Source organism: Vipera berus (assembly GCF_964194415.1).
Source record: "Vipera berus genome assembly, chromosome: 6".
NCBI classification, from domain to species: domain Eukaryota; kingdom Metazoa; phylum Chordata; class Lepidosauria; order Squamata; family Viperidae; genus Vipera; species Vipera berus.
The window spans coordinates 3,396,796-3,419,343 of record NC_138208.1 but is presented as its reverse complement, the minus strand read 5'-3'; the positions used below and the strand labels follow the sequence as shown (position 1 = coordinate 3,419,343).

At 42.3% G+C, this 22,548-nt stretch overlaps 1 protein-coding gene across 4 annotated transcripts in view; it reads left to right on the top strand.

Moving 5' to 3' along the window:
* SLC26A5 (solute carrier family 26 member 5) overlaps positions 1–22,548 on the top strand; it is a 42,057-nt gene that overhangs the window by 13,424 nt on the left and 6,085 nt on the right. For all 4 annotated transcript variants that reach the window (XM_081331541.1, XM_081331539.1, XM_081331538.1 and 1 more), the window contains 12 exons: positions 1,362–1,528; positions 3,236–3,400; positions 5,769–5,921; positions 7,496–7,578; positions 8,701–8,848; positions 10,063–10,176; positions 10,997–11,074; positions 12,882–12,977; positions 15,845–15,951; positions 17,431–17,500; positions 18,962–19,054; positions 19,850–19,960. In XM_081331541.1, the coding sequence (XP_081187667.1) occupies positions 1,362–1,528; positions 3,236–3,400; positions 5,769–5,921; positions 7,496–7,578; positions 8,701–8,848; positions 10,063–10,176; positions 10,997–11,074; positions 12,882–12,977; positions 15,845–15,951; positions 17,431–17,500; positions 18,962–19,054; positions 19,850–19,960 (1,385 nt within the window). The remainder of the gene's footprint in view (positions 1–1,361; positions 1,529–3,235; positions 3,401–5,768; positions 5,922–7,495; positions 7,579–8,700; positions 8,849–10,062; positions 10,177–10,996; positions 11,075–12,881; positions 12,978–15,844; positions 15,952–17,430; positions 17,501–18,961; positions 19,055–19,849; positions 19,961–22,548) is intronic.

Sequence of the window (22,548 nt, the reverse complement as noted above, 5' to 3'; positions counted from 1 at the left end):
CAAGCACAAAGTCCAGAAGCGGTTTCCACGTAGAAACAAAAGCCCTTATATTTTTCTCTTTGATCAAAAGAGTCCATTTAGCCAGCTGTGCTCGTTCCCTCTCCATCTTTTTAAAGCCGACTACCTTTGTTACACAGGTCAAAGTTAACCTATACAGGTAGTCCTTGCCTTATGACCACGATGGAGCCCAACAGTAAGTGAGACATACCTTAAGTGAACCTTGCCCCATTTTACCACCCTTCTCGACACCGTTGTTCAGTGGATCACTACAGTTGCTAAGTTAGCCACACGGTTGTTAAATGAATCTGGCTTCCTTTCCTCCCCCCCCCCTTGACTTTGCATGTCACGAGGCCTCAAAAAGGGATCCCGGAACACTGCAGCCGTCATAAATATGAGTCGGTTGCCAAGCGTCTGAATTTTCACCCCCTGACCAAGGGGATCCTGCAAAGGTCGTAAGTGTGAAAAACGGTCACAAGTCCCTTCGTCCAGTGCCGTTGTAACTCTGAACGGTCGCTAAATGAACCATTGAAATTGGAGGACGATCTGTACGAGTGCCCGGATTTTGATCACGTGACCGTGGGGATGCTGCTGGGTGTTCTGTACCAGCCTGCTACCGGCCCTGCAGAAAAGGCAGGAACAACCCCTTTACAAACGGCAAGAGGCTGGAATAAAGCCTGCCAAATTTATTAACATAAAACAGACACCAACCAAGAAACAGGAGCTTTAAGAAACAGGAACTATCCAAGCGGTTGCCTTCAGCAAACCAGCCCTCCCACACATTCCCCTTTTATACAGTTCAGGGCGTGGCTTCTCTCTGCCTCCTTCCGAGAAGCCCCATTGCCTTCCTCTGTTTACTCCTAATTGACTGCCTCCTGCGTCGGGTGTCCTTGAACAGGGCCAGCTGTGGGTCATCTTCATCCACGCTGTCAGGCTCACACAGCTGGGTCTGCGTCGTGACCAGGTGAGAGGGGCCTGGCTGAGGGCTCTCATCAAGCTCTTCAACAACCCCCTCCTCCTCCTCCTCTGAGTCGTCCGACCCAACTGCCGAACCCACAGGCTGACCCTGAATCACAACACTGGGAAGAGCCGTCATAAAGTCGCTTTTCCAGCGCCGTAGTAACTTTGAACGGTCACTAAAGGAATGATCGTGTGTCGAGGACTGCCCGTACGTTTCCGGCATACATTTGAAAGACCTTTTAGTTGTTCTTGGACAAATTTTTCAGGTGTTAAGTGCCGACGATATGTCGTTTCGTAAAAAAAAACAAAAACCAACAACAAAGGTTTCTTTCAAGCGGTTTCTTTTCACGTGTCTGGATGTTGTTGGCCCTCACACTGGCTTCTCCCACCTCAACTTCTCGCAGGAACCTTTGCAGTGATCAGCCTGATGATTGGCGGAGTAGCTGTGAGAGAAGTCCCCGATGAATGGCCTGGCGTGACGGATACCAACTCGACGAACGGGACCGACGCCCGCGATGCTATGCGGGTGAAAGTGGCAGTGGCAGTCACCTTGCTGTCAGGGGTTATACAGGTAAGGAGTGCAGCAGCTAAATAGAAATAGAAATAAGAATAGAACAGAACAGAACTGAATAGAAATTTGGAAGAGAAGAGAAAAAAATAGAACGGAAGAGAAGAGAAGAATAGAATTAGAATTAGAATAGAAAAAATGGAATGGAATATATGGAATGGAATGGAGTACAATGGAATAGAATAGAGCAGGGGTCTTCAAACTTGGCCCTTTTATGACTTGTGGACTTCAACTCCCAGAATTCCTCAGCCAGCGTGCCTGGCTGAGGAATTCTGGGAGTTGAAGTCCACAAGTCATAAAAGGGCCAAGTTTGAAGACCCCTGGAATAGAGAGGAAGAGGAGGAGAAGAGGAGAAAAAATGGAATGGATTATATGGAATGGAATAGAATAGAAGAATAGAATTAGAATTAGAATAGAATAATAATTAATAGAATAGAATAGAATAGAATAGAATAGAATAGAATAGAATAGAATAGAATAGAATAGAATAGAATAGAATAGAATAGGACCTTGGAGGTCTTCTAGTCCAGTCCCCTGCTCAGGCAGGAGACCTTATTCCATTTCAGGCAAATGGCTGTCCAGTCTCTTCTTAAAAACCTCTAGTGTTGGAGCAGTCACAACTTCTGGAGGCAGGCTGTTCCACTGATTAATTGTCCTGTGTGGAAATTTCTCCTGAGTTCCAGGTTGCTTCTCTCCTTGATGAGTTTCCATCCGTTGCTTCTTCTCCTGCCTTCAGGCGCTTTGGAGAACAGCTTGACTCCCTCTTCTTTGGGGCAACCCACAGAGAATTCAGATTCAGAAGCAGATTTGGCTATTGCTTTCATCTAAGTCAAAATCTGATTTTCCTTTTTATTTTTTTTGGCCATTCAAGATGAGGCTGAGTATCTTCCCTCAACGTGGGGTCCTCTGAGCTTGGTGGTGTTCCTGCAGACGTCTCACTGATGCTGTAATCTGGTTTGGTAATGAAACGTCTGCAAGGAAATGACCAAGCTCGGAGAGCAGCAAAGAGCCCACCGTTCAACCTTGAGCTGCAAATATTTTCTTTGGTCAAGTCCACGAGTGTTTTTGTGGTGGTGTGGTCTAGTAGGTGATAGGAGACGCCGATTTAGAGTATGAGAAAGGTGTGGCCAAGTTACGTTGCAGACTTTGTACTTGGCATTTGTTATGGAAACAAGAAACCTCCGCTAAGTTAACCTGGCTCTTTATTTCAAAAATAACTTAATTTCCTGCTCAAATTGGACAGATTTGCTTACGTTACACAACGGACTTGGAAAAAAGTCTTACAGAGAAGAACAAAAAAAAATGCACAGCGGTTGTCACCCTTCACGATTCTCATTAATCAAATATTTTCACATAACGCTGGAAGTTTTTAAGAAGAGACTGGACAGCCATTTGCCTGAAATGGTATAGGGTTTCCTGCCTGAGCAGGGGGTTGGACTAGATGACCTCCAAGGTCCCTTCCAACTACTACTACTACTACTTCTTCTTCTTCTTCTTCTTCTTCTTCTTCTTCTTATTATTATTATTATTATTATTATTATTATTATTATTATTATTATTATCTTTTCATCCTCTATGCCTGGAAACCTCTGGCTTATGTTCTTGTAAGGAAATTGTGTGGGGCGGGAAAGGCATGCTGCTGTGAACTTGTTTAAAAACCCAAAGTGATTTCAATGACTCTTGCTAGAATGTGGGTTTTCTCCCTATTAGTTGTGTTTAGGACTGCTTCGTTTTGGATTTGTAGCCATCTACCTCACGGAGCCCCTTGTGCGTGGATTCACAACTGCAGCAGCTGTGCACGTGTTTACTTCTCAGCTGAAGTATCTGCTTGGGATTAACATCAGACGATTCAGTGGACCCCTGTCTGTTCTTTACGTAAGTATCTCTCTAATAATCACCTCTCCATCCGATTGTCTATATCTATCAACTATATCTATCTATCGACAGATCTATATCGTATCTAGCTAGCTAGCTATCCATCCAACTATCCAGGGCTGGGATTCAGCTGGTTCACACTGGTTCAGTAGAACCGGTAGCTAAATTTTGCTGCATTCGGAAAACTGGATAGCTTCCAGAAGTCCAGTCTAGGCCTTGGAGGCCTGGAGGAGGCCTCCCAGGCCTAGAAGGGCCTGCTGAAAAGTGCATGGATGCCACTTCCGGAAGTCCGTTCTAGGCCTCGGAGGCCCAGGCCTATTTGAATAAGAGAACTGATGGTTCAGGTATTTGAATTCCACCACTGCATCTATCTATTTATCATCTATCTATCCGTCTATAAAATATTCTGTCTATATCATCTATCCATATATCTGTCTGTCTGTCTGTCTGTCTATCTCAACTATGTCTATCGATAGATCTATATCTTATCTATTCATCCACCCATCCATCATCTGTCTGTGTATTTATCTGTCTGTCTGTCTGTATCTATCTATCTATCTATCTCTATATCAACTGTCTATCGATAGATCTAGATCTATTCATCCATCCATCCATCCATCATCTGTCTGTTTATCTATCATCTTATCTATATACTTACCTACTCTATCTAACAACTATGTCTATCGATAGATCCATATCCATCCATCCATCCATCCATCCATCCATCCATCCCTATCTATCTATCTATCTATCTATCTATCTATCTATCTATCTATCTATCTATCTATCTATCTATCTATCATCTTATCTATGTACTTACCTACCCTACCTATCTGTTTGTTGCAAGAATTGAGCATATCTAGGTTATTGAAAAGAAGGACTAGGGGTGACATGATCACAGTCTTCCAATATCTGACCCAAAAAAGAGGAATTCAACCTATTCTACAAAACACCTGAAGGCAGGGCAAGAAGCAACGAGGCAAGGAGAAAACCAACCTAGAACTAAGGAGAAACTTCCTAACAGTGAGAACAATTATGCTTGCCTCCAGAAGTGGTGGGTGCTCCATCACTGGAGGCTCTTAAGAAGAAATTGGACAGATGTTTGTCTGAAATGGAATATGGTCTCCTGCTTGAGCTGGGGGGGGGGTTGGACTAGAAGACCTCCCAAGTCCCTTCCAACTCTTATTATTCAGTTATTATTTTTACATATAACTCAAGGAGATGAACTTTCCAACACACCTTCCTTCTCCTGTTTCCCCCACAGCAACGACCCTGTGAGGTGGGTTGGGCTGAGAGTGACGGGGCCAAGGTCACCCATTTGCCTTTCGTGGCTAAGGCAGGACATGAACTCACAATCTCCTGCTTTCAACCCTTAACCTCTAGTCTAGACCACGGGTCGGCAACCCGCAGCTCTTTGAGCCGTCTCCTGCAGCTCCCAGCCGCCCGGTGCGCGTGCAACTCTTCGAACGGGCAGTGGTGCGCGCGCACCTCTCCAAATGGAGAGTGGCACTGCCCGTTTGGAGAGGTGCGCGCGCACCTCCGTGCGAACAGGCAGCGGCGCCGCTCTTTGGGAAAGCTGCCGTGGCACGTTTGCAGGCTGCTGAAAGCGGCAGCTCTGCAAACGGGCCACGGCAGCTTTCCCAACAAGCGGCGCCACTGCCCATTCCGAGAGGTGCGCACGCACCTCCCCAAACCTTTGGAGAGGTGCGCGTGCACCTCCGCGCGAACGGGCAGCGGCGCCGCTCTTTGGGAAAGCTGTCGTGGCACGTTTGCAGGCTGCCGAAGGCGGTAGCTCTGCAAACGGGCCGTCGCCGTTGCACAACTGGGAACCGGTTCCATCACACATTAAAAAAAATGGCAACCGCGCGCATCCGCGCATGCGCAAGAAAAAACCATTTTGCGCATGCGCAAAACAGTTTTTTGCGGATGCGCGTGCATGGACACACGCACGCGGCTCTCACTTTTTTTTATGTGTGATGGAACCGGTTCCCAGTGGCTCTTTTCCTTTTTCAGGTTGCCGACCCCTGGTCTAGACCAATCTGGCTCCGTCTGTAATAGGATGCGTCACTTATTAGGCTGTCCCTGACCAATGGAACTTGAAAAGATGGGAATAAGCAAGCTGGTAGATTTCGTTTGGCCCTTTGCTTCCTACCTGCTTTGAAGAACACGACCAGTCCAAGGGAATATGGGAGTTGTAGTCCCGAGAACCCTTTGGAAGATTGCTCCTGTTGCAGTCCCAGAAGAATGGGATCGTTTTTTTCAGGCCACAGGCGAGTCTCCTTCACGGACCCCATCCAAAGCATCGGATAACTCTCCTAGTATCCCTGCAGACCTAATTTGGCTATCTTTCTGTCTTGTCTTATTTCAGAGTTTGATTGAGGTGTTCTCCAACATCACCAGAACCAACACGGCCACTTTAGTCGTCGGGCTCCTCTGCATCGTTCTGCTACTGAGCGGCAAAGAAATCAATGACCGTTTTAAGAAGAGGTTGGTGGTTCCGATTCCACTGGAGATCATTGTGGTAGGTCTGAAACCCTAGCTGAACCATTCGCTCGGAACCCAGAGCATCGAATGATAAGAGTTGGGGGGGGACCTCGGGAGGTCTTCTAGTCCAGCCCCCTGCTCCAGCAGGAGACCCTGGCCTATACCATTCCAGACCAGTGGCTCTCCGGTCTCATTTTGAAAGCCTCCAGTGATGGAGCACCCACAGCTTCTGAAGGCAAAGCTGTTCTGCTCGTTAATTGTTGTCACTGTCAGGAGGTTTCTCCTTAGTTCTAGGTTGCTTCTCCCTTTGCCTTGTTGCTTCTTTTCCGTCCTTCAGGTGTTTTGCAGAATAGCTTGGCTCCCTCTTCTTTGGGGCAGCCCCTGAGATATTGGACTGTTATCATGTCACCCCTAGTCCTTCTTTTCATTAACCTAGACATACTCAATTCTTGCAACAAACAGATAGGTAAGGTAGGTAGGTAGGTAGGTAGGTAGGTAGGTAGGTAGGTAGGTAGATAGATAGATAGATAGATAGATAGATAGATAGATAGATAGATAGATAGACAGACAGACAGACAGACAGACAGAGACAGACATAAATAGATACATAGATACATAAATAGATACATAGATACATAAATGATAGATGATGGATACATAGATACATAAATAGATGATTGATATAGATAGATATAGATACATAAATAGATACATAGATACATAAATAGATATATAAATACATTGATAGATATAGATGATTGATAGATAAAAAAAAGGTAAAGGTTCCCCCGCACATGCGTGCTAGTCGTTTCCAACTCTAGGGGCCGGTGCTCATCTCCATTTCAAAGCCGAAGAGCCAGCGCTTGTCCGAGGACATCTCCGTGGTCATGTGGCCGGCATGACTGGACGCCAAAGGCACACGGAACGCTGTTACCTTCCCACTGTAGCGGTCCCTATTTTTCTACTTGCATTTTTACGTGCTTTCGAACTGCTAGGTTGGCAGAAGCTGGGACGAGTAACGCGCTCACTCTGTTACGTGGCACTCGGGGTTCGACCCACCAAACTGCCGACCATCTGATGAACAAGCTCAGCGTCTTAACCCACTGAGATACATAAATAGATGATGGATAGATGATGGATACATAGATACATAAATAGATACATAAATAAATACATTGATAGATGATAGATGATTAATAGATATAGATACATAAATAGATGATGGATAGATGATGGATACATAGATACATAAATAGATGATTGATAGATAGATAGATAGATAGATAGATAGATAGATAGATAGATAGATAGAGATGTAGCACTTAGACTTATATACCGCTTGCTCCTGCAGGAGACCCTATACCATTCCAGTCAAATGGCTCTCCAGTCTCTTCTTGAAAGCCTCCAGTGATGGAGCACCCACAGCTTCTGGAGGCAAGCTCTTCCACTGACTGATTGCTCCCACCTTTAGGAAATTTCTCCTTAGTTCTAGGTTGCTTCGTTGGCTAGAAGATAGCGATAGAAACAGGATTCCTTCTCTCAACTTTTCTTCCCAAATTCTTCCATCCGAACTCTTAAGTGTTTTGTTTTGTGTGTGTGTGTGTGTTTAAGGTGGTCATCGGGACTGGAGTTTCAGCTGGAATGAATCTGTCCAAGACTTACAACGTCGACATTGTTGGGAACATTCCTAGTGGGTAAGCATGAAATATACGGGGGAGTGTATAGGGGCTCCTCTGCTTACGATCGCAATTCAGCCCAAAATTTCTGCTACTAAGCCAGAGAGTTGTTAAGCGAATGATTGCTCCATTTTAGGACCTTTCTTGTCACAGTTGCTAAGTGGATCACTGCCGTTGTTCTGTTAGTAACACAACTGTGAAATAAACCTGGCTCCCCCGTTCACTTTGCTTGCCAGAAGGTTGCAAAAGGGGATCACATGATCCCCAGGACACTGCGACCGACATAAATACGTGCCAGCTGCCAAGTGGTCAAATTTTGATCCCGTGACCCAGGTCCTAAGTGTGAAAACGGCTCGTGAGTCTCTTTTTTCAGTGCCGATGTAACTTTGAACAGTGGCTAAAAGAATGGTTGGTAACAGCTACCTGTGTTCTTAGAGCCTCCCAATTTATAATAATAATAACAGTAACAACAACAATAATAATATAATAACAATATAATAAGGAGGAGAAAAAGGAGGAGAATGATGTTGGAAGGGACCTTGGAGGACTTCTAGTCCAACCCCCTGCTCAGGCAGGAGACCCTATACCATTTCAGATAAATGACTGTCCAATCTCTTCTTAAAAGCATTCAGTGTTGGAGCATTCACAGCTTCTGGAGGCAGGTTGTTCCACTGGTTAGTTGTTCTTAACAGTCAGGAAGTTTCTCCTTAGTTCTCGGTTGCTTCTCTCCTTGGTTAGTTTCCATCCGTTGCTTCTTGTCCTGCCTTCAGGGGCTTTGGAGAAGAGCTTGACTCCCTCTTCTTTGGGGCAGCCCCTGAGATACTGGAAGACTGCTATCATGTCTCCCCTCGTCCTTCTCTTCATTAAACTAGACGTACCCAATTCCAGCAACCATTCCTTGTATCTTTTAGCCTCCAGTCCCCTGATCATCTTTGTTGCTCTTCTCTGCACTCTTTCCAGAGTCTCCACATCTTTTTCACATCGTGGTGACCAAATCCGGATGCCGGATTCCAAGCGTGGCCTTACCAAGGCCTTGCAAAGTGGTATTAACCCTTCACCTGATCTTGATTCTCTCCCTCTGCTAATGCAGCCTAGCCCTGTAGCCCTGTAATGTAACTGATTTTTCCCCCCTTCTTCTAGATTATCCCGTCCTCAAATTCCTGACGTCAGCCTGATCCCAGCAGTGTTTGTGGATGCCATTGCTATAGCCCTCGTTGGCTTCTCCATGACCATCTCAATGGCTAAAATCTTTGCTCTCAAGCACGGCTACACAGTTGATGGAAATCAGGTAACCGAATTGTAACCTCGGCCTTGCTGCTCGTGACCTGGGTAACACTCTGCAATCGATGAAATGCGTTTCCCGGTACAAGCATTCCCCTTAGTGCTTTGAAGTTACAACAGCACCGAGAAAGAGTAACCTACGACCAGTTTTCGTGCTTGCAGCCGTTGTGACATCCCCGTGGTCTCACGTGGTTAAAATTCGGACGCTTGGCCAGTGACTCGTATTTATAACGGTTGCCGCGTCCCCCTGGGGTCACTTGATTCCCCTTTTGCCACCTTCTGACAAGCAGAGCCAAGGGGAAGCAGCCGAACTCAGTGGCTAACGTAACACCTGCAATGATTCACTTAACCAGTGTGGCCAGAAAGGTCGTAAAGCGGGGCAAAGCTCCCTTACTAACTGTCTTGCTTTGGGGCTCAGTCATGGTTGTAAGTCCTCCTCCTCCTCCTCCATCATTCCAGCAACCCTACTCCCTTCTAGCACTGATGACGTTACCTAGTTGGGTCATGAAACGTCTGCCAGGAAACCACCAAGCTCAGAGAGCACCAAGGACCCCACAGTCCTCCTCCTCCTCCTCCTCCATCATTCCACAACCCCCCCTCCCTTCTAGCACTGATGATGATACCTAGCTGGGTCATGAAACGTCTGCAAAAAAACAACCCACCTCAGAGAGCACCAAGGACACCGCAGTCGTCATCGTCGTCGTCGTCGTCCTCCTCCTCCTCCTCCTCCTCCTCTATCATTCCAGACACCCTACTCCCTTCTAGCACTGATGATGTTACCTAGCTGGGTCATGAAACGTCTGCCAGGAAACCAGCAAGCTCAGAGAGCACCGAGGACCCCACAGTCCTCCTCCTCCTCCATCATTCCACAATCCCCCCTCCCTTCTAGCACTGATGGTGTTGCCTAATTAGGGTCATGAAATGTCTGCAAGAAAACAAGCAAGCTCAGAGAGCACCAAGGACCCTACAGTCCTCCTCCTCCTCCTCCTCCTCCATCATTCCACAAAGCCTACTCCCTTCTAGCACTGATGATGTTACCTAGCTGGGTCGTGAAAGGTTTGCAAGAAAACAACCCAGCTCAGAGAGCACCAAAGGCCCCTCATTTCAGCCCTGAGCTACAAATATTCTCCCTCGTGGGGAATGTTAATCCGTCGTGCCACTGTGGTTTTCTTTCATCGTGTTTGTTACACGTCCTCTTCTCTCCCCTTTCTGTTCTCCCAGGAACTCATCGCGCTGGGCATCTGTAACTCCACCGGATCCTTTTTCCAGACCTTTGCTATCACCTGCTCGATGTCTCGGAGCCTCGTTCAGGAAGGCACCGGAGGGAAGACGCAGGTGGGAAAAATACCGACTTTTTTTTAATCTGACACCTTTCCCTTTGGTTAAGGAGAGTTAAGAAAGGGTACGTGGCTGGTCCCGTTAAAAGGCATCCCCTTACTAGGTTGAGTAATGTCCCCGTTGTCACAGGATCAAAATTAAGCCACTTGGCAACTGGCTCATATTTCTGACGGTCGCAGTGTCCCGCTTAGCAACAGACATTTGGGGTTCAGTTGTGACTGCAAGTCGAGGACCACCTGTCAGGACCCACCCCAAACCACGTCTTAGGAAGACAAAATTCTTGGGAGTCAAATCTATTCCAAAAAGAATCTTTACTATGACATGCTTGGTTGTAGGAAACGAGACAGGACTTAACATTATTCCACGAAGTAAACCCTTATAAAGAGTTCCCAGTTTAACCCCCCTTAACCCCATTTGGTCAGCCCCCCCATCATTTACCTCGTATCATCCATCTCGTGGGAAAAAGGAAGTTAGGACCCTTCGTGTTTATTGCTCTCTTCCGTGACAAAAGCCAGATGCTAGCCCCCCCTTTTGTTTCCCCAGTTCAAAAGGCTTCTCCTTTCCTTTGAAATGCCTAATACCGGTTCAATACACATCTATTCTCTTCTCTTCGGGAGATGGCAGAATCCATGGAATAATGTTTGAAACATTCAATTTATGAATATGATATAAATGGATTCTGACACCACCTGTGTATGGCACTTGTACGTAAAATTGTCAGGTTGATTAGCTGAACTTCATCCGAGAAGCAGATACATCCTGACCTAGACCTTATTCTTAACTAAAATGTTTCTCTGATTTTTTTATTTTTGTTCAGATTGCAGGAACTCTGTCCTCCATTATGGTTTTCTTGGTGATCCTTGCCATTGGTTACCTCTTTTCACCTTTGCCACAGGTAAGTGGGTCTCTAGAGGTCTAAATAAGCAGCGTTGAAATTCCTGTTGACCGCGCCACAATAACTGCGTCTGTTAAACCGAGCTTTCTTACGGCTTGGTTGTCTCAGAATTGGAAACCCACATCATAGGTAAATGTTAGATACTTTAATCCTGTATCCTTTTCTCTGGTGGTCCCACATAAACACCACTAGCTTTTTCTAAAGTTCTCTCTGAATTCAGGAAGTCCCCAGGCTAAGAATGTCTTGGTTTAAGGACGAGCCGTGGTTAAGAACAGAGCCTGTTGTAGCAAAATTTGAGTTGAATACACGTTGATTCAAATCCATCACACAATGCTATTTTGGCGCATGGTGGTTAGAATGCAGCATTGCAGGCTGACTCTGCCCGCAGAGTTCAATCCTGATAGGGCTCAAGATTGACTCAGCCTTCCATCCTTCCGAGGTCGGTAAAAGGAGGACCCAGATTGTTGGGGGAAATATAGGCTGACTCTTTAAACCGCTCAGAGAGGGCTGTAAAGCACTGTGAAGCGGTATATGAGCCTTAAGTGCTATTACTACATCATAATACTGTAACAGCTCATATACAAATTTGACTTAAGAGGAGACTTTGGCAATTTGTTGTCCCAACAGAAGATTGCCTATGTCCTTAATTACAGTGAATATATTTTATTATGCTTTCTCATCAGATCGAAGAAAGTGTTTGCAATTGACAGATTTAAACTAGTTTGTCAGCAAGCAGGCACAGCCAGTTGTTGTTTTTTTAATCCCATTTATATCCCGCCCTTCTCTGAAGACTCAGGGCGACTTACAATCTAAGAAGCACAAATCAATGTGCTTAGCAATAGCCTTCATTCTATGTATATGCCTGCTTATTAGGGCTTTCACACACACCCCAAGCGGCATTATTACAAAGTCAGCTTAATTGCCCCCAACAATCTGGGTCCTCATTTTACCTACCTGGGAAGGATGGAAGGCTGAGTCAACCTTGAGCCTGGTGGGATGCGAACCTGCACTAATTGCAGGCAGCTGGTGTTACTTAAGGAGGCATTAGCCCACTGCTCCACCAAGGTTAGTTTCAGGCTAACCTTTTTTTAAAAAGGCAAAAACTAGGAAAGCAGCCATCTGAAAGATATTGCTGGCAGTTGTCATAAAAGCATCTCATCGGTTTCTGAGAAACGCGCGCCCAGAAAAAATCAAAGTATTTCTTGTTTCCTTGAATGCTTTATTCTTGTCACGTTTGGAATTATTATTATTATTATTTTTTTGAAGGCATGCACACGGCTAGATGCTTGGAATGATTTTTACATGAATTCAGACCAAAAAGTAAATAAATAAATCATACTATTCTCAAATAAATAAATAAATAAATAAATAAATCATACTATTCTCAAATTGGTTCAAGGTTGACTCAGCCTTCCATCCAGGTTAAAATACGTATGTCATTTTCTTTGGTGACTCTTAATGGAGTTTTGTTGACGAGGATTGACATGATGGTGGAGCAGTGGGCTAATGCCTCCTTAAGTAACACCAGCTGCCTGCAATTAGTGCAGGTTCGCATCCCACCAGGCTCAAGGTTGACTCAGCCTTCCATCCTTCCCAGGTAGGTAAAATGAGGACCCAGATTGTTGGGGGCAATTAAGCTGACTTTGTAATAATGCCGCTTGGTGTGTGTGTGAAAGCCCTAATAAGCAGGCATATACATAGAATGAAGGCTACTGCTAAGTTTGTAAGCCGCCCTGAGTCTTCGGAGAAGGGCGGGATATAAATGGAATTAAAATAAATAAATAAATAAAATAAATTGTTTTCTTAGACTGTGCTGGCAGCAATTGTGATGGTCAATCTGAAAGGCATGTTCAAACAGTTTGCAGATATCGCCCACTTTTGGAGAACCAGCAAGATTGAACTGGTGAGTGATTTTTCTTCAGTTTTTTACCCCTTATTTTTAACTTGCTGCACTTAGTCCAGCATTCCCCTGTCACTGTTACATTGCACAAGGAAAAACATCCATCTAAGAATCAATTCATTCAAGTACAATGATGCTTCAGGATCTGGGAGGGGAATGGAATGGAATGGAACAGAATTGGAACAGAACAGAAGAATAGAACAGAACAGAACAGAACAGAACAGAACAGAACAGAATAGAATAGAATAGAATGTAGAATGTAATAGAATAGAATGAAGAATGAAGAATAGAATAGAATAGAATAGAATAGAATAGAATAGAATAGAATAGAATAGAATAGAATGTAGAATGTAATAGAATAGAATGAAGAATAGAATAGAATAGAATAGAATAGAATAGAATAGAATAGAATAGAATAGAATAGAATAGAATAGAATAGAATAGAATAATAGAATAGAATAATGGAATGAAGAATAGAATAATGGAATGGAAAACAGAATAGAACAGAACAGAACAGAACAATAATAGAATAGAATAGAATAGAATAATGGAATTAAGAATATGCTCTTGGTCTCTAAGAGAAGTCAATATGATAAATAGAATAGAATAGAATAGAACATATGGAATGGAAAGAATAGAATAGAATAGAATAGAATAGAATAGAATAGAATAGAATAGAATAGAATAATGGAATTAAGAATATGCTCTTGGTCTCTAAGAGAAGTCAATATGATAAATAGAATAGAATAGAATAGAACATATGGAATGGAAAGAATAGAATAGAATAGAATAGAATAGAATAGAATAGAATAGAATAGAATAGAATAGAATAGAATAGAATAGAATAGAATAGAATAATGGAATTAAGAATATGCTCTTGGTCTCTAAGAGAAGTCAATATGATAAATAGAATAGAATAGAATAGAACATATGGAATGGAAAGAATAGAATAGAATAGAATAGAATATTTATTTATTTATTTATTTATTTTATTAAATTTTTATACCGCCCTTCTCCCGAAGGACTCAGGGCGGTGAACAGGGCATATAATAAAAATACAAAAATACAAAAGTTAAAATAGAATTAAATTAATGCCCAAAATAAAACAATAAAATATACAAATATTTAAAACCCTAAATTAACTCCCCATCAGGCCAGGCCAGCTTGTTCGAATAGGTGGGTCTTTAACCCGCGCCGGAAGGAGCGGAGATCCGGTGCCATCCGGAGCTCAACCGGCAGTTGATTCCACAGAGCCGGGGCGCCCACAGAGAAGGCCCTCCCCCTGGGGGCCACCAGCCGGCATTCTCTGACCGGAGGCACCCTGAGGAGGCCCTCTCTGTGGGAACGCACAGGGCGGAGGGGAGTTGACGCCGGCAGCAGGTGGTCCCCGAGGTATTCCGGACCCATGCCATGTAAGGACTTGAAAACCATCACTAAGACCTTGAACCTCACCCGGAAGACAACTGGTAACCAATGCAGCTCGCGGAGCAAAGAATAGAATAGAATAGAATAGAATAGAATAGAATAGAATAGAATAGAATAGAATAGAATAGAATAGAATAGAATAGAATAGAATAATGGAATTAAGAATCTGCTCTTGGTCTCTAAGAGAAGTCAATATGATAAATAGAATAGAATAGAATAGAACATATGGAATGGAAAGAATAGAATAGAATAGAATAGAATAGAATAGAATAGAATAGAATAGAATAGAATAGAATAATGGAATTAAGAATCTGCTCTTGGTCTCTAAGAGAAGTCAATATGATAAATAGAATAGAATAGAATAGAACGTATGGAATGGAAAGAATAGAATAGAATAGAATAGAATAGAATAGAATAGAATAGAATAGAATAGAATATAGGAAAATAGAATAGAATGGAATGGAATAGAATAGAATAGAATAGAATAGACAGAACGGAATAGAATATAATAGAATAGAATAGAATAGAATAGAATAGAATAGAATAGAATAGAATAGAATAGAATAGAGCTGGAAGGGATCTCTGAGGTCTTCTAGTCCAGCCCCCAGTTCAAACAAGAGAACCTATACCATCCCAGACAAGTGACTGTCCACTCTCTTCTTAAAAACCTCCAGTGATGGAGCACCCACAATTTCTGGAGGCAAGCAGTTCCACTGGATCCTTCTGTGGGTTTGTGTTTGAGGGTCTTTTTAGCTAGTGACAGGATCAGGGAAGAATTCGTGCTTTGTTTTGCATCAATAAATTGAAAAACATTTAGAAACCTGCGTCCGATTAGTTCGTTCAGTATAAATTGCCACACATGGAAATGGAGAAACAGTTAGCCTGCTGCCATTTCAAGACTGTCTCAAGCCCAGACGGTCACATTGAAAAACAATAAAGTGTATGTCCCGAAGGTGCTTTTTTCAGGAGGCAACTGGACTTTCTTTGTTTTTCTTTGAAGAGGTTTCGCTTCTCATCCCAGAAGCTTCTTCAGGTTCTGACCGTATGGCGGGGAACGGAAGGATTTATACTCCTTGCAGACAGCTGGTCCTTTGCCTTCTTTTAGCGAGTTGTTGAGGCACTGGGAGGTTTACCTGTGTCCTCAGGGTCACCTGAGTGGTGCAAATGGCTGTGGAGTCTTCTCCAAGTGGTGTCAATGACTCTTTAAAAGAAGACAAAGGACCAGCTCTCTGCAAGGAGTATAAATCCTTCCATTCCCCACAATCCAGTCAGAGCTGAAGAAGCTTCTGGGATGAAAAGTGAAACGTCTTCAAAGAAAAACAAAAACATGTTGCCTCCTGAAAAAGCACCTTTGGGACAACCATGAGCTGGATGGACTGAGAATCTCCAGAGACAATAAACTGTATATTACAGATTGGATGATTCTTTGATTTTATTTTTTTTAGGCCATTTGGATTGTAGCTTTTCTTGCCTCGGTGTTTCTGGGGCTAGATTACGGCTTGCTCACCTCGATCTCGTTTGCCGTGGTTACCATTGTCTACAGGACCCAAAGGTGACATTTAACTTTTCAACTCGTAAAAGAAAGTTCTCGGTTTGTTTTTTACACCTACCTTCCTTCTTTCTTTCTTTCTTTCTTTCTTTCTTTCTTTCTTTCTTTCTTTCTTTCTTTCTTTCTTTCTTTCTTTTCCTTCCTTCCTTCCTTCCTTCCTTCCTTCCTTCCTTCCTTCCTTCTCTCCCTCTCTGCTTTCTTTTGCCCATCTTGTTGCCTGCCCCTTCTTTCTTTCTTTCTTTCTTTCTTTCTTTCTTTCTTTCTTTCTTTCTTTCTTTCTTTCTCTTTCTTTCTTTCTTTCTTTCTTTCTTTCTTTCTTTCTTTCTTTCTTTCTTTCTTTCTTTCTTCCTTCCTTCCTTCCTTCCTTCCTTCCTTCCTTCTCTCCCTCCCTCCTTTCTGCTTCCTTTTGCCCATCTCGTTGACTGACCCCTTTCTTTCTTTCTTTCTTTCTTTCTTTCTTTCTTTCTTTCTTTCTTTCTTTCTTTCTTTCTTTCTTTCTTTCTTTCTTTCTTTCTTTCTTTCTTTCTTTTTTTCTTATTTTCTTTCTTTTTATTTAATTTGTTTATTTAATTCACTTACTTCATTGATTTGATTCAGTTCAGAATCTCGCCTTTTTATCCCAAGTAACTCAAGGCAGCAAAACGGTCCTAATACAGGTTAGTCCTCAATTTACGGCCGCAGTCGAGCCCAAAATTTAGGTTGCTAAGTGAGACGTTGGGTTAAGTGATTTTCGTCCCATTTTTATGACTTTCCCTGCCACATTTGTTAAGCGAATCACCGCGGGGGGCAAGTTAGTAACACGGTTTTGAAGTGAATCTGCCTTTCCCATTGACTTTGCTTGTCGGAAGGTCGCCAGAGGGGATCACGTGACACACACACTCCGGGGACGCTGCAACCGTCATAAGTGTGAATCAGCTGCCAAGCACCCGAATGTAAATCACGCGACCGTTGGGGATGCTGCAACGGTCACAACTCTGAAAAACGGTCCTCAAGTCACTTTTTTCCAGTGTTGGGAAAAAAAAGTTGGAAGGGACCTTGGAGGTCATCTAGTCCAACCCCCTGCTCAGGCAGGAAACCCATGACCATTTCAGACAAATGACTGTCCAGCCTCTTCTTAAAAACTTCCAGTGTTGGAGCACCCACAGCTTCTGGAGGCAGGTGGTTCCGCGGGTTAATTGTCCTCACTGTCAGGAAATGTCTTGTAAAGGTTTGGATTATATAACTGCTTATTTTTGTTAGCTGAAGTTTGCCTACTTTATTTCTTGATCGGTGAGTCAGGTTCAAAGCAGGAGAACCTGTTTTGATAGTGAAGATAAACTTTGGACACAGCCAGTAAAGCGACAGGTTTGGTAGGTTGGTTTGGTTGTTTTTTTAAGAAAAAAATATTTCTAAGAATTCTGCCCCGCTCAAGTACACCAGGTCCTGAGATTTCTCCACTCTAAACCAAATAACACGTTCTATGTCTGTCGTTTTCCTCCACAGCCCCCAGTATAGAATCCTCGGCCAGATTCATAACACGGATATTTATTGTGATGTGGAACTGTACAAAGAGGTAAGAGATCTGGGACTCCAGAAGACACACAAAATTAATGAGTTCAGTTAAAAATGGGCCGGTTCAATAGGGACCTCACGGGGTACCTTCCACGCACACTCCGGCCTTGCCACTTCTGATCCACGAAAGAAAAGGTTCTTGCAGGAATCCTCAATAGATTGATTGGGTTGAACTAAAGCTAGGAAGAATTTGTCCAGAAGATCAAAAGCTTTCCAAATCAGATTCCACCTCAGAAGGTTTCCAGATCAGAAAGGTTGATCCACGCTTCGGAATCCATCTCAGGTTTCCAGATCTAAGGCTGATCCATACTTCAGAATCCACTGATGGAAAGCTGATGGTCCAGGATTGAGAGCCAAATGCTGCACAATGGGGTGAGCGCCCGTTCTTTGCTCCAGCTCCTGTCCACCCAGCAGTTTGAAAGCATGCAAATGCGAGTAGATAAATAGGTACCACTTTGGTGAGAAGGTAACCGTGTTCCGTGTGCCTCGGTCTATAGCCATGCTGGTTACATGACCACGGAAGCATCTTGGGACCAATGCTGGCTTTTTACGCTAGGAAACAGAGATAGACATCACCCCCTAGAATCAGACACAACTGGTCAAGGGGAACTTTTGCCTTGATCCATGAAGTATTATATAAAGTATACATAAAGCACGCAATGCGTTCTTTAGCATAAGCTTGCTCTGAGAATCTGCCATTCTGCATGCAGGATGGTACGGATTAGACAGGCTCCGTGTAAAAATTATGTAATCCTAATTATGACAAGCGTTTTTCTTGCCACGCCAGCTGGCTTGCCAGTTTTGTTTGCTGCAGATGTGTTGTGAAAGTTGTTGGTCTTCATTAGGACAAAGAAGATTAAACAGCTCTGCTTCGCTTGGGAAAGTCATCCCAACGACTAGAACATAAGTTTAGCGGTCTGCCAAAAAAAAACAAACAGGAGAATTTTGCTGCAAATTTGGAGTGTAAACAATCCATGAAGGCAACGTTTATAACTGCCAATTAACTTGGGAAGAAACCTCGCCAGAATTATTTTATTTATTTATTTTAATTCCATTTATATCCCGCCCTTCTCCGAAGACTCAGGGCGGCTTACAAGCTTAGCAGTAGGGAAGCGTGGACAGGAAAATATGTTTTAACGGGGGAAGGAGAGCAAAATTCACAGTGTTTTAGGATTGTACAAATACAATTCTATTTTTAATCCTTAAAAAAAGGGGGGGGGGGCTTTCCCATTTTTTCCCAGACACAGAAATAACCTCTGCAACTTTTGTGTCCAGAAAAATAGTCCCGTAGAAACGCTAATCTTTTGATTTTGCGTTAGCAAGAAGGCCATGCAGGAAATGGAATCGCCTCCTTTTCTAAGATTAAACAAGTAGCTATTCTTGCAGGTTCTGCTGAATTTAATTCTGTGCAAACTTAACCAGGATCCCCCTTACGATTTGTTTTAATTCTGCCACAATTTAGGTAAAAGAATGTCCTGGGATTAAAATATTCCAGGCCAACGCACCGCTCTATTTTGCCAACAGTGAGTTATTTACCAGCGCATTGAAAAAAAAGGTAAATGAATTTATTTCTTCCTATTATTCACTCCACTGTCCAATTGTACAAGGAAACTCATGAAACAGACCTTTGTTGGGCTCTAGAATTACAGACTTTGGTGGGTGGGGAGACAGGAAAAGAGTGGTATTCTCAAATTTTTAAAAAACCCAAAAACCTGCACTTAGAGAGTTAAGACTACCATTTCTACGTAAGATGCTGGTTTTATTCTTCCCTGGTTTTTTAAAAATGAGACAAAGGTGAGGACGGTGATACTCAAATATTTTATGTCTTCCCCTGCGGTTTTCAATGGTATAGTCCAGGACAGGTAAATCTTGACTGATGGTCAGAAGTGAGCCCAAAATTTAGGTTGCTAAGTGAGACAGTTCTCAACTGGCCCCCTTTTACGTCCTCCCTTGCCACAGTCGTTAAGTGAGTCAGTGCAGGGTTGTCAATTTAGTAACGTGGTTGTTAAGTGAATCTGCCTTTCCCCATGGACTTTGCTGGTCAGAAGCTTGGAAAATGACCCCGGGACACTGCGACCGTCATAAATAGGAGTCAGTTGCCGAGCATCTGAACATTGATTATATTTTGATGACTTGTGGACTTCAACTCCCAGAATTCCTCAGCCAGCGTGCCTGGCTGAGGAATTCTGGGAGTTGAAGTCCACCAGTCGTCAAAGGGCCAGGTTTGAAGACCTCCTACTTGTGGACTTCAACTCCCAGAGTTCCTCAGCCAGGCACGCTGGCGTTCCTTTGGCTTCTGTTGCGAGGTGAGACAAATCTTCCTGAGATTTTCCTTTCTGTTGGGGGGCAGACTGGTGTTGATCCGGGTAAAATATTGGCAGCCAAGAAAAAAGCACGAAAAAGACACGACAAGGAACTGAAGCGGCTGGATGAACAGCAGAAGAAAGCCATCTTGAAGTTGGTAAGTTTGAAACACATTGGGGAATACAGACTGGCTTGGGTTTCAGAGTCACTAATTGTAATAGTATAGTAGTAGTAGTAGTAATATGGAATGGAATAGAATTTGGAATGGAATGGAATAGAACAGAACAGAAATAAGAATAGAATAGAATTTGGAATGGAATAGAATAGAATAGAATAGAATAGAATAGAATAGAATAGAATAGAATAGAATAGAATAGAAATAAGAACAGAATAGAAATAAGAATAGAATAGAACAGAAATAAGAATAGAATAGAACAGAATAGAATAGAATAGAATAGGACCGAAGAGAAATAATAGAATAGAATAGAATAGAATAGAATAGAATAGAATAGAATAGAATAGAATAGAATAGAATAGAATATAGGAATATAGGAATATAGGAATATAGGAATATAGAATAGAATATAGGAAAATAATAGAATAGAATAGAATAGAATAGAATAGAATAGAATAGAATAGAATAGAATAGAATAGAATATAGGAATATAGGAATATAGGAATATAGGAATATAGAATAGAATATAGGAAAATAATAGAATAGAATAGAATAGAATAGAATAGAATAGAATAGAATAGAATAGAATAGAATAGAATAGAATAGAATAGAATAGAATAGAATATAGGAATATAGGAATATAGGAATATAGGAATATAGGAATATAGAATAGAATATAGGAAAATAATAGAATAGAATAGAATAGAATAGAATAGAATAGAATAGAATAGAATATAGGAATATAGGAATATAGGAATATAGAATAGAATATAGGAAAATAATAGAATAGAATAGAATAGAATAGAATAGAATAGAATAGAATAGAATAGAATAGAATATAGGAATATAGGAATATAGGAATATAGGAATATAGGAATATAGGAATATAGAATAGAATATAGGAAAAGAATAGAATAGAATGGAATGGAATGGAATGGAATGGAATGGAATAGAATAGAATAGAATAGATATTGGAATGAGAATAGAATAGAATAGAATAGAATAGAATAGAATAGAATAGAATAGAATAGAATAGAATAGAATAGAATGCAGAAAGGAATGGAATGGAATAGAATAGAATAGAATAGAATAGAATAGAATAGAATAGAATAGAATAGAATAGAATAGAATAGGAGTAGAGTAAATGAAATGGAATAGAGAATAGAATAGAACAGAACAGAATAGAATAGAATTACAGAATGGAATAGAATAGAATAGAATAGAATAGAATAGAATAGAATGCAGAAAGGAATGGAATGGAATGGAATAGAATAGAATAGAATAGAATAGAATAGAATAGAATAGAATAGAATAGAATAGAATGCAGAAAGGAATGGAATGGAATGGAATAGAATAGAATAGAATAGAATAGAATAGAATAGAATAGAATAGAATAGGAGTAGAGTAAATGAAATGGAATAGAGAATAGAATAGAACAGAACAGAACAGAACAGAATAGAATAGAATTACAGAATGGAATAGAATAGAATAGAATAGAATAGAATAGAATAGAATGCAGAAAGGAATGGAATGGAATAGAATAGAATAGAATAGAATAGAATAGAATAGAATAGAATAGAATAGAATAGAATAGAATAGAATAGAATAGAATAGAATAGAATAATAGAACAGAACAGAACAGAACAGAATAGAACCTTGGAGGCCTTCTAGTCCAGCCCCCTGCTAAGAGATTTGCACCGATAAAGGGAGAATACAGGTATTCCTCGACTTACAACCACAACTGACACCCACACCCACCCACACATTTCTGTTGCTAAGTGAGACATTCGTCTAGTGAGCTTTGCCCCATTTTATGACGTCTCTTGCCCTAGTTCTTAAATGAATCATTGCAGTCGTTCAGTTAGTAACACGATTGTTAAGTGAGATTTTTAAGAAGAGGCTAAACAGTCACCTGTCTGAAATATGTGTAGGTTCTCCTGCTTGAGCAGGGGGCTGGACTAGAAGACCTCCAAGGTCCCTTCCAGCTTCTAGTCTATTCTAATTCTAATTGATTTTGCTTCTCAGAAGGTCGCAAAAGGAGATCCTGTGAGCGGATTTCAATTTTGAAACCTTTGTTTGGTTTTGTTTTGGTATTATTCTTCTTCACGTTCACTATTTCCTCACTAACATAATATGCAGAACACAGGTCAATAATTTGCGTGTAGACTTAGTAGTTTAAAGAGGGCAAAATGTCACAACTCATTTTATAGTAATGTATTAATCCAGACATGTCAAACACAAGGCCCGGTGGCCGGATCCAGCCTGCGAAGTGGTTTCATGCGGCCCGCGAAGCCATCCTGGAAACAGTGAAGAAACGGCCCCCACTGCCTTGGCCCTGGCCCAGAGACCCTCCTCCTGCCAGAGACCCTCAGATCTGTCCCACTCCTGCCCAGGCCCCCATAGGCACCCTTGATGCCAACGATGGAGAGCTGGCCACGCCCACCCAGTAGGCCATGTGCACTCTAGCCACGCCCACCCAGTAGGCCACGCCCACCCTGGCCACACCCATCCGGCCCCCTGAGGGCAACCGCAATGCTGATGCGGCCCTCAATGAAGTTGAGTTTGACACC